Raw genomic sequence first — 12,372 nt, 5'->3', positions numbered from 1 at the left:
CAGAGACATATTGGTAGAATTTCAGAGACTATGTGTCTATTTTGTATTTTTTTTCAATTCACATGTATGTATGTATATATATATATATATATATATATATATATATATATTGATTTAATGGAAGTTTCTCTTCAACCATAATTGTTTTTGGGATGTATTTCATGTTAAACTAATCTATCTCTTAACATTTTCTTAAATAACCATTTGCCACAGTTTAAAGTAAAATTAGAATGAAAAATCTCTAGGTCATCCAGGCATAAAATTGTTGAATCTAAATAACTCCAGTGGACCCAAGTCTCTTGAATAACAAGTTGTTTTTTCACTTAACAGACTATCTCCAAGACATTCATGGTCCCAAAAAAAAAGGATTTATTACGGTGAAAAAGAAATTTTAGATTGTGAAAATAACAGTCAAGCTACAAACGTAAAGTGGTTTTGGGTCTTGTGTGTCACTGATGGCAGCAGCTTTGTTTCAGGGGCTAAAAGGCCCTGACTGGGTCACCTGAGGAAACCAGGTAGGGGGGAAGGAACCTGACAAGACAAGTAATACCAAATCACCTCGCAGTGTTATACCACAGCGCCTCAAGGAGTAATACCACAGTGCCTCAAGGAGTAATACCACAGTGCCTCACGGAATTATACGAAAGTACCTCGCGGAGTAATACCACAGCGCCTCAAGGAGTAATACCACAGTGCCTCACGAAGCTATACCAAAGTACCTTGCGGAGTAATACCACAGTGCCTCACGGAGTACTACCAAAGTAACTCGCGGAGTAATACCACAGCGCCTCAAGGAGTAATACCACAGTGCCTCACGGAGCTATACCAAAGTACCTAGCGGAGTAATACCACAGTGCCTCACGTAGTACTACCAAAGTACCTCGCGGAGTAATACCACAGTGCCTCACGGAGTTATACCAAAGTGCCTCGCGGAGTAATACCACAGTGCCTCAAGGAGTAATACCACAGTGCCTCGCGGAGTAATACCAAAGTGCCTCGCGGAGTAATACCACAGTGCCTCACAAAGTTATACCAAAGTGCCTCACGGAGTAATACCACAGTGCCTCAAGGAGTAATACCAAAGTGCCTCACAGAGTTATACCAAAGTGCCTCGCGGAGTAATACCACAGTGCCTCAAGGAGTAATACCAAAGTGCCTCGCGGAGTTATACCAAAGTGCCTCGCGGAGTAATACCACAATGCCTCAAGGAGTAATACCAAAGTGCCTCGTGAAGCAATACCACAGTGCCTCACGGAGTACTACCAAAGTACCTCGCGGAGTAATACCACAGTGCCTCACGGAGTTATACCAAAGTGCCTCGCGGAGTAATACCACAGTGCCTCGCGGAGTAATACCAAAGTGCCTCGCGGAGTAATACCACAGTGCCTAAAGGAGTAATACCAAAGTGCCTCGCGGAGTAATACCACAATGCCTCAAGGAGTAATACCAAAGTGCCTTGCGGAGTAATACCACAGTGCCTCACAAAGTTATACGAAAGTGCCTCGCGGAGTAATACCACAGTGCCTCAAGGAGTAATACCAAAGTGCCTCACAGAGTTATACCAAAGTGCCTCGCGGAGTAATACCACAGTGCCTCAAGGAGTAATACCAAAGTGCCTCGCGGAGTTATACCAAAGTGCCTCGCGGAGTAATACCACAGTGCCTCAAGGAGTAATACCAAAGTGCCTCGCGGAGTAATACCACAGTGCCTCACAAAGTTATACCAAAGTGCCTCGCGGAGTAATACCATAGTGCCTCAAGGAGTAATACCAAAGTGCCTCACAGAGTTATACCAAAGTGCCTCGCGGAGTAATACCACAGTGCCTCAAGGAGTAATACCACAGTGCCTTCGTGAAGTAATACCACAGTGCCTCAAGGAGTAATACCAAAGTGCCTCACAGAGTTATACCAAAGTGCCTCGCGGAGTAATACCACAGTGCCTCAAGGAGTAATACCAAAGTGCCTCGTGAAGTAATACCACAGTGCCTCAAGGAGTAGTACCACAGCGGCTCACAAAGTTATACCAAAGTGTCTCGCGGAGTACAACCACAGCGCCTCAAGGAGTAATACCACAGTGCCTCCCGGAGTTATACCAAAGTACCTGGCGGAGTAATACCACAGTTCCTCACGGAGTAATACCAAAGTACCTCGCGGAGTAATACCACAGTGCTTTGCGGAGTAATACCACAGTGCCTTGCGGAGTAATATCACACCGCCTCACAGATTTATACCAAAGTACCTCGCGGAGTTATACCAAAGTACTTAGCGGAGTAATACCCTAGTGCCTCACCGATTAATACCACAGTGCCTTGCGGAGTAATACCACAGTACCTCGCGGAGTAATACCGCAGTGCCTCACCGAGTTATACCAAAGTGCCTTGCGGAGTAATACCACAGCACCTCATAGAGAAATACCAAAGCGACCCACGGAGAAATACAACGCCCCCTCACGGAGTAATACCATAGCACCTCACGGAGTAAAACCACAGCGACTTGTGGAGTAATACCACAGCAACTCGCGGAGAAATACAATGCCCCCTTGCGGAGTAATACCACAGCGCCTCACGGAGTAATACCACAGTGCCTTGTGGAGTAATACAATGCCCCCTTATAGAGTAATACCACAGCACCTCGCAGAGTAAAACCACAGCACCTCGCAGAGTAATACCACAGCACCTCGCAGAGTAAAACCACAGCACCTCACAGAGTAATATCACAGCAACTGGCAGAGTAATAACACAGCACCTCGCAGAGTAATACCACAGCACCTCACAGAGTAATATCACAGCACCTCGCAGAGTAATACCACAGCACTTCGATGAGATATACCACAGAGACTTACAGAGAATTACAACGGCCGCTCACAGAGTAATAACAGAAAGAAAATGAGAAGTGCGCCTTATGGCCCAAACTACACCATTCATCTATGAGCTGGCCTGGAATTGATCTTTGTTCCCCTGGAAGAGCAGGATAATGAAGCTGGGAGAGGAAAGTCTCCCCTGATACAACCTCAGATAAGTGGAAAAAAGCAAGACAAGACGAATATTTAACAGACTTTTAAAAGCCCACACCATTTATATCTACTTCACATAATTAAAACTTTTTACTTTGCCGGTCAAGATTAGCGAGACAGAAGTCTATTGGCACTGACCAGAAAACATTTTATCACAACATTTTCAAGGAAACACTTTCATAACAAGTACTTCTAGCATTTAGTCACTCGCTTAAATATGCTGTTGACATTTGAACTGATAAACACAAACCGAAAGTACTCAAGCTGGAGACAGAAAAGGTGTTTCCTGTAAAACTGGTCATTATGGTGTTGTAAACATCATTTAAGAACCAAAGCTGGTTGACAGAAAAGCAATGTTTGCTCGCCACAAACTGCACACAACAAGATCAGTCATCTTTTAAGTGCGCGTCAAGTGTGTCAAATGAGTTTTCTAATGGCCTGAGAATGAATAAGGGTCCATCACTGTCAAAACATATGTCCAAAGTCAAGCACCGCCGCGGTAGTTGAATCTTCATCTATAGACATTTAAATGTGCTCTTCATTCTGTTACAAAAATGGATCAATTCAAAATAAATGAGCAGCAGCATGCCTTATTGGCTATTATCTGCATTTGTGAAATTCAATTTGGCACAAAGTCATCAGGGATCTCTCGTCAATGTAATGAGATGAATCCCCCCCCCCTTCATAGGCAATAAAAACATCAAACCACTCGCCTCACTGTCTTCTATCCACTGGTGTTCCATTTGGTACTTTTCAGCCTCAGTCGCCAGCCTCTGTGAGGAGAAAGGGATAAAGAAAGATGAGCAATTTAGTTAAACAAAAGAATAATTATTGTGATAAAGCGACTAAATCCTGCAAGAGAAAGAAGGAAGTGATGAAGGTGTTAAACGTATTTATGCCCACCACAAAAGTATTAGAAGAGATATTAAGTTTGGTTTTGTTAATAATACAACATGTGACATTTGAGATAAAAATAAGAATACAGAAAACATAAATAACACTCGAAACAATTGCACAAAAATAGAGTAAATAAAATGTTAATATTTGTCATAAATACTTATTCTGCACAGCATCTTGAGATGAAAATACTAAAATATATACACTTTAATTTGTGTTGTTTTGAGTTGTATGTATACATGACAAATCATGGCTGGGTGTGCAACGCCTCGATCTAATATGGGCCAACCATCTTTGCCATCTCTCCTTCATATCTGGACTCTGGGTTAATGGCTTTATAATTGGTCCATCTACTGATCGCTACCTGCTTACCAAAGAAACGGAACTGTTAATTTCCCCGGAGAATGAACGTCTCTCTAGTCACAAACAGTTTCTAGTGAGACACAGACAGGTAGTCGACTCGTTCATTAGTGGGAATGGGAGTAGAAAGAAAGCCATTAGTATCGAGGCATACCAAAGAACCATCTGAATATCTTCTGGGATACAGAACGATGAGGATGTAGGGATGGTGTTCTTGGATACTAGCCTGGCAAATGTGCAATGTTTTTAAACCTCAGTCATCGCAGTGGAAAACCTTTTTGTAAATATATAATTGGGTTACTTTAATGGTGGTCTGCTACTGTCTGGGACATTCCTGAACAAATTGACCTCAAGAGAAACGCTACCATGTGCTAATGTACAGTATCTTTTAGTGTATAAATGGGTGAGCGCAGTTATTTTGTTTTCTCTTCTATGAGCTTTCAGGGTTGAAAAATATTTAGTCCTTAAACAACAAGAATCACTATAGATTTCACAGTCTAACATAAGGACACGAGAAGAGAAATGCATATACAAATGGAGAAAATTGACTTTGTTTACACAGCAATGACATGTACAGTATTAGAATATTATTTCGAGTGTATCTGTGTGTATTCTGTACTTTTAAAGACGTGCAAGAAAATGTACAAGCAATCCCTTATTTTATTGATATTAGCTTTGGTGTTTCTGTTTATTCATTGATGCGTTTATGTGTGGTTATTTGATTTAATTGATTTAAAAAAACTAAGTAAGAAAAATGATGTACCTATAAAAAGAATTTGAAGTTCAACCTTTTTTTATTTGAAATTCAAAATAATTTATGTTCAGTATGAATAAAAAATATTGAACATTCTAACGTCATAGCTTTTTTTAATGTATCATATAGATGGCCACTAAACCGTTTTGAAATAAAATGATCATAATCTATGGTCCAAGTATTTAGGAATATAAAGAACAAAGAGATGAAGGTGATAGAAATGTCGTAATTTCCAAAAGTAGCATTTCTATTGATCCTGAAAAAAAGCCTACATCAAGAAACTTTTAATTCAGGTAAATATACATCTTTATCTGTTGGAGGTATAATCATGTATTTTGTTTTCTCTCAATCTTAATCCTACTTGTGGTTTTGACCGAGAACCATTAAACGTTACCATAAATAGGACCACGAGTTGCTGGGGTCAAAGAAAGGGGAACATCAAGAAAACTTGGCCACGGCGCCATCAACTCAGAAGGACATGTCTTTGTTCCGATTAATCTTATTTAGAGCTCTGATCGGAAAACTAAAGAAAGTGCAGGCCTTTATAAAGATGAAGGACAGACAATTAAATCAGGAAGAGTGGGGGTGTGGGGGGGTTATGCTTTGGTTTAGGGTGAAGGCAATATCTTGATAAGCCACAGCAGCAGCAAATCTGATCATTTGTAACTGATTTACAGTATTTCCCTCGAGGCTAAGCTTATGTAGGCTTCAGCAAACGCTTTCTGCATGTCGACTCAACAAACTTAACATGCATGTTGTCTTGCGCCTGATCGCCAAATCAGGCTAATTTGTTGCTTCTATTTGAAGTTCCTAGTATGCATCTTCCAAATACGTCAGACCTAGTGAACAATGAATGTCTTTATATCAGTTCAAACTTATTACAAATGATGTGTTATTTACTGTCCAGGCTTTATACTGCTTTCATGTCTCATTTCATGTATACCATGGTTAGAATCAGTAGAGGCTCAATGCTCGACAAGCATGAATGTGTCATCCTCCTCTTTTATTTTTTATTCATTTGCTTCTGTCTTCCTGTTTGCTACACTGTGTGTTGTATGACCTTCACAGACCTGTGTGGGTCCCCTTGAGGCTGGCTGCAGAGAGACCGGATGCCATCCAAAAATAAATAATAAAAAATTAAGGACATATTTTCTGCCCGATTCAAATAACACCTCGGATCTTGAAGTGAAGTTAATTAGTTTCTAACTTCTCCCTTTTGATTATCTTCCTATTTATCAACCCTTTTTTCAAAGAATTCCCAAGACAGTTTCATTCTTTTTTAATACCAATTTAGGTCAACTTTTACTTTAAAGTGATATATTGGACTTTTATTATGATCATTTGTATTAAAACTGTTCAACTAAGTTAGGTTAATCACTAACTTGTATACTAAGCAAGATGTATTACTATAGAGCCTTGCAGAGTAATACTAGGGTGCATTCACTACTACGTAGTTTACCAACATTTGTGTACCAAACCAACCTGTTTATTTTTTTTATTTTTTAAATTAAATGATTGAAGTGGACCATATAGTAAAATAATGCAGCAAATCAAGTTCAATTCACCTGTTACGTTGGCTATACGTTTAGTACCTATTTGAAGTGAGTCTTCCAAAATAAATAAATGTTTGCGTTTGATAACTACTGGAATGGCTTTGCTATAATGGGATTAGGAGGTGTTTAAATGGAGACAGAATCCTTTAGTGGTTATGCAGTGCGAAGACGATCAGAAGCCTCGCCTACATGTTTAGAAAAAATTGAAAACCTTGACACCATATACACTGAATTTATTTTTATTTTTTTCTGTATGAACATTTACTGAAGCAAAAAGCTGAAACTCTAAATGTGTACTATGTGTAACATAATTTTCTTTTTGATAGAATTCACCTTATGAATTGGCATAATCAAATTCAAAAAAAGTATTGTCCAGGAACTGGTATCGAAGTGATGGTATTGGTATTGGTACCAGTATCGCATTTTTTTTTTCCAAATGATACCAAGCCATATCCAGCAAAGGAAGTGCTTCAGAGAAAAATGTCCAACCAAATGCACACAAACTCATACAGTCCCGCATCAGTGATGGAGCCAAAAAGACTCAAACCTCAAAGACAGGAAATACATGTCTGTTCACTCCTAAAGTTTGCAGGAAGTGGCTAGTTAGCGATAGACGCCAGACTCACTCCCTCTGCTCTACAGCTCGACAGCTCATTTCTCCTGCAGGAAAGTCTGCCAACAGAACATGGAATCAGTGTGCCAGCTGGCGAGAAGAAGAAAATCTCCCAATTACAGGAGGACACATCTGCACTGATAACATGCAGCTCTCCCGTGCACGTATGACTCAGACTTATCGGTGAATATTTGATAATATTTATACACCAGAGTCCGTCGTGTCTTCATTACTGTCAAGTCTTAAGATATGTCCCTTTTATTGGTGCACTCGATTGCTCTCCATTCTGTCTGTAGAAATAATTAGCAATTAGGAAAGTTGTGATTCGTTTGATTTGTTCCCAAACTCTTATGCTTCATAATCAATTTCAATTTTTTTTTTTATAAAGGCATAAAAAACACTCATTACATTGTCTAAAGTTTAGTTTGTGATTAAATGAAGACTCGGAAAGAACTTCCAAATAAGAATATGACTGATGCCTTTTAAATGAGCAAGAAAAAGTAGCAGTTTGGAATGATATCACCGTTCTTACCAACAAGTTAAGTGCTTCTACTTGAGCTTCCTGGTTCCTTGTTGTATAAGATGATGGAAAATTCTGAATTAGTAAAGTTTACTTCTTTAGTATTCAACGTTCTTGTGTATTTACTTTTGCGTTAGCTTTTTCTATACGTTTTCTCCATTTGTTTTCTGCCAATTCTCAACCCTTTTCTTTTTTTTCAGATTATTTTTTTATTGATATGTACATTGAAACAAAGTCATAATTGGAAAATAAAAACCTCCTACCAACCCCGCCCCAACCCCTTCTGGTGACACCCCTTACCCCAAAGACCAGCCCCAATATCTCCTTAAAGTAAGGAATAAAATAAAAAAATACACTTTAGAAGCAAAAAGGGAAGCAGAAAAACAACAAATAAAAAAAAACCAATAATAATAATAACAACAATAATGCAGAGACACAACAAGTTGCACTTTCTCCTTGAGGTTTTGAAATGTCAAATCCCAGTCTTTAATAGTTTTGCGCTGACTCCATGCATCTGGGCAACAGATTTTTTCATTTGCACCATATCAAGTAGAGTATATGTCCATTGTTTCAATGTTAAAGGATGTGGTGGCTTTCATCTTAGGGCTACCATTTTCTTTGCTGCAATGAGACCAGCCCATAAGATCCGTCGACGTGTCAGGTTTAATCACAATCGTCATTTTTTAACAGTACACTGGGTGACCCTGGAACCACTACTCCAATTAAATCACTAATATATCCAACAACTTGGTTCCAAAATGTCATGACCTCAGGGCATTCCCGTATTGGGAATACTGTATGTATTATATGCAGAGTTCACAGTTGGATGAAGTAATTTTCATTGCGTGACGTTTTCTGGGTGTAAGATGCAATCTATGGACAAATTTGTAATGGATCAGTTGATGGTCAGGATTCTTAGAAGTCTTTGTTATATTTCCACACACTAGTCAAGCAAATTGATAAAAGATAGATCTCTGGATGTGGTTTCTACAGGCAGGTGTTTTCCAGAGTCTTTAAGAAAGAGATAAAGTTTTGATACTACTCCTCTGCTGAGGACTGACGTAGTTATAAAGTTATGTAGTGGATGAGTTGCTAAAATAGAATTCCATGGTACACCGTATGCTCGCATTTCTGATCTTAATTGATAAGATAGATAAAAATAAAGAACCAGGTAAATGATGTTTGCATTTTAAATCACTATAAGAAAGTAAACCTCTTGCATCAAAAACATCCTTAAGCACATGTATTCTCTCAGACTTCCACTGATCCGATGAGAATGGTTTGTTGCCAGATAGAAGTAAAAAGTTGTTGAATATTGGCGATGTGAAGTGCCAATTGTGCCATTTTATGACTTTATGTGCATATTTTAGTGCTGTGTGACAGGTTGACAGTACATTAGAAATAATGGGGCTCAAGTTCGCCTTAGCCTTTTTGCTAATATATTTGAGTAAATTAAAACTTGTAGTCTGTGAGGGTATGCAAGGTTCTCCTCAATCCATGTCCATGAAGTAGCCAAACTTTTATCAAACCAAACAGAGAGAGAACTAAGGATGAAAGACCAGTGATAGGTTTTGAAGACCTACTTGTGAATTCTCCTGCCACACAGTAATTTGTTTTAGGCATGCTCTCTTTTTTTCCCAGATAAATCTACTTTTTAACACATTAATTATAGAGCCAATAACCATTCATTGGACATAATGATATCTTCATCATTTTTATGATGGATATGTTGATTGTAATTTTTAAAAATTCAAAAAAGAGATGGGAAAATTTTGACACCAAGATATTACAATTTCTTAACTACAAGATTAAATGATGGTAATTTGATACATGATCCTGGGAGTTTAAATGCATTAACAATGACTTTGTCCAATTAATTCTCAACCCTTTTTTAACGTAAGCATGTGTTGACCGCGATGTTATTTTCAACTTCATTGTCCATTTATTTATTGAATTGAATTTGATTTATGCTTTCAGTTCCATTTTTATCCCCTTTTATTTGACTTCTGTTTTTGTTTTTTAGATACACTTGTTTTTCTTTTCGTGTTCACCCTCCCATTTCAGTGATGTTTTTTATAATTTTTTATAGATGTTAAATAAATTTAGTAACTTAATCTTGTTGTGCCGAGCCCCTGGTAATGTTGTATGAAAAATAACGCTACCATGCCGGATATAAATCTGATAGTCCTGCACCAGAATGTTTCATGTCAAATATAAAGACTGAGTCGTTCAGACAAAGTGACAGCTGGCTTGACAAATTAGGACACAAAACACACTGATAGACAGAGCGACTGCAGGAAGGAGACCCTAATGAGTCATCGTGGTCCAGAATCTGTTACTCATGATTCAACATTTGTCTAACTTAACACGTCAAATATTATTATTATTAAGGATGAATGTCTCCATGAAACTTATAATACGATCACATTTAGACGTAATGAAGGGCGACGTTTTCAGGGGGGAAATAACCAAGACTTGTCACTTCATCTTCTTTGAATGTGTTTATTGCCTCAATACAAACTGTAAAAATGTTCTGTATTATATTTGGTCACAACAAACTGTCTTGTTGGTATGTTTGTGCCTGCATGCATGTTTTTATGTCTGTGTGTGTACTGAGGAATGGTCATGGTTTAATCGATGAGTATATCGATGAAGCCGACAGAAGCAGTACCGGTGCGAAAAGAAAAGCTGTATGATTTACATAAGACTACTTAGTGTATGTTACAAAGTGAGACTGCAGATGATGACTTGTTCATTGCCAAAAGCATCAACAATAGAGAGCAACAGACATCCAGCATAGTGCAACAAGCACAACAGCTTGACATTTAGTTTTTACAGGAAAGGGAAGAGATAAAAACAGCATATTAATTCAAAATTTGCATTCCTTTTGTCTACCAATTTTTCTTAAATGCCCTTCGTAATTTTATTTTTTATTTAGAAAAGTCTTGTATAAAATCAGAATTTATCCATCACTCTTTCATGCTGTAATAAAGTTAATAGAAGTATTACTAAAACCCATAAACGGAGCCAAGGTCCCAAGCAGAAAGGTTTCCTACACGATTTGATGTGATATATTTTCTATTTATCTTTGTTAGATATGATCACATAAACTGTCTAATGTTTTGTTTTTCTTCAGCTTCAATCACTAACTATTCTTGTTAACTTAGCAAGTTACAAAACGGTGCTAGCTGCAGTCATTCCAAGTCAAATTAACCAGTTTGTACTGTATCTTTGTGTATTTTGAAAATTATGAAAATTTATGATGTAATTCTCCAAATGAATGACAATAACCTGTGAGTTGTAGGGGTGTTTATTGGCATGAATCAGGCAATGTTATATGTATCACGATACTGGGGAAATCATACAATACCTTACATTATATTGTGACACTGTAGGAACGTTGATATATTTGAAATATTGTCCGAGTAATTAACTCTGGCATTGCAGAATTTACAGACCACATGGCTCTTGAAAAAGTCGTATCTTATTTGTTTGTCTTGAAAAGAAAAGCTGCTGTAGAGGAATGTATCCTCTCGCCCTCAGTCATCGCAACAAAACAAAAAACAAAAAACGCTGTGATTTACCCGTTGATTGTGAATAAGAAAAACAAATAAAATATAATATTCTTATTTTACACGTAATTTATTAAGGAACTCTTATAGAAAATATGATCTGAAAGCAAAAAAGAAATTCCATTAAAAAAAAATAAAAGTATTCAGTCCTGTTGAATATTTCCTCACACACAGTTATATATCAAATTATGGACATTTATGAAGGTAAACAGTAAAATTATTTAAACACATTACTGCTTAATTTTACTTCATAAATTGTTTTTTAATGTAATCTCTCCACCGATTCACTTCAGCTCTGAAGGTCGGCATTAAATATCGTAACCAATATAGACACACTTTTTATATTTGTCATGAGATAGCCGGAGATTTTCCTTCTTTTACACCCAAAAGTGTGAAGTATTGTTCCTGCACGTGAGTGTCTCGGTGAAGCCGGTGTTTATCGCTGCCTAATGACCCACAGCGTGAAGTCTAGTGTCAGTTTAATAAGGCATGAGCCGACATGAGAGATCAGTGACGCTGTAATTACACTCCACTACAAAACACAACACTCCAGATCTCTTGATTCGATTGCTCACTTCTCCCTCTCTTGTCCTCCTCACACCAGTTAATGCGGTTGAATCACACCTCACGGCGAAGTTGATTTGTTGGAAATGATACGATAAAGAAGTATCTTCATTATACTCCTGTTGCTAGGCGACCGAGAGAGAGCGAGGACTCCCAAAAGATGACAGCAATGGATGCTGCTTAATTACCCTCGACAGTCTGCACGGCAATTAAAAGTGTGTCTCCGAGCCAATGCAAACAACCCGGTGAAGAAGGAAACTTACACATGGAGAGTCAACCCAGAGAGCAAATTCAATCAGCCCAAGAGCCCGAGCAACTGTTGTTTTTGATACGAAAATGGCCATGAATCGCAGCCAAAGCCGTTCGGATCATCTGCCAAAGTGCTAATGCAATTCAGAGCCTGAAATAACCCTTGCTGATCAATGATTCAGTCCTCAGCTGTCTGCTCCATCCTTATTGGAGCGTCGCTTCCCTCCCTTTTGTCTTGATTTGACTTTCTCTTCCCTCAAGACAGAGGATAACAGAAA

At 38.3% G+C, this 12,372-nt stretch overlaps 1 protein-coding gene across 2 annotated transcripts in view; it reads right to left on the bottom strand.

Moving 5' to 3' along the window:
* The window catches only part of LOC148084030 (voltage-dependent calcium channel subunit alpha-2/delta-1-like), an 89,435-nt gene that overhangs the window by 52,388 nt on the left and 24,675 nt on the right, over nucleotides 1-12,372 (bottom strand). For both annotated transcript variants that reach the window (XM_087787294.1, XM_087787293.1), the window contains exon 4: nucleotides 3,726-3,785. In XM_087787294.1, the coding sequence (XP_087643420.1) occupies nucleotides 3,726-3,785 (60 nt within the window). The remainder of the gene's footprint in view (nucleotides 1-3,725; nucleotides 3,786-12,372) is intronic.

Source organism: Callionymus lyra, chromosome 3 (assembly GCF_982586985.1).
Source record: "Callionymus lyra chromosome 3, fCalLyr1.hap1.1, whole genome shotgun sequence".
In the NCBI taxonomy this organism is placed as follows: Eukaryota; Metazoa; Chordata; class Actinopteri; order Syngnathiformes; family Callionymidae; genus Callionymus; species Callionymus lyra.
This window is presented reverse-complemented; position numbering and strand designations above follow the sequence as displayed.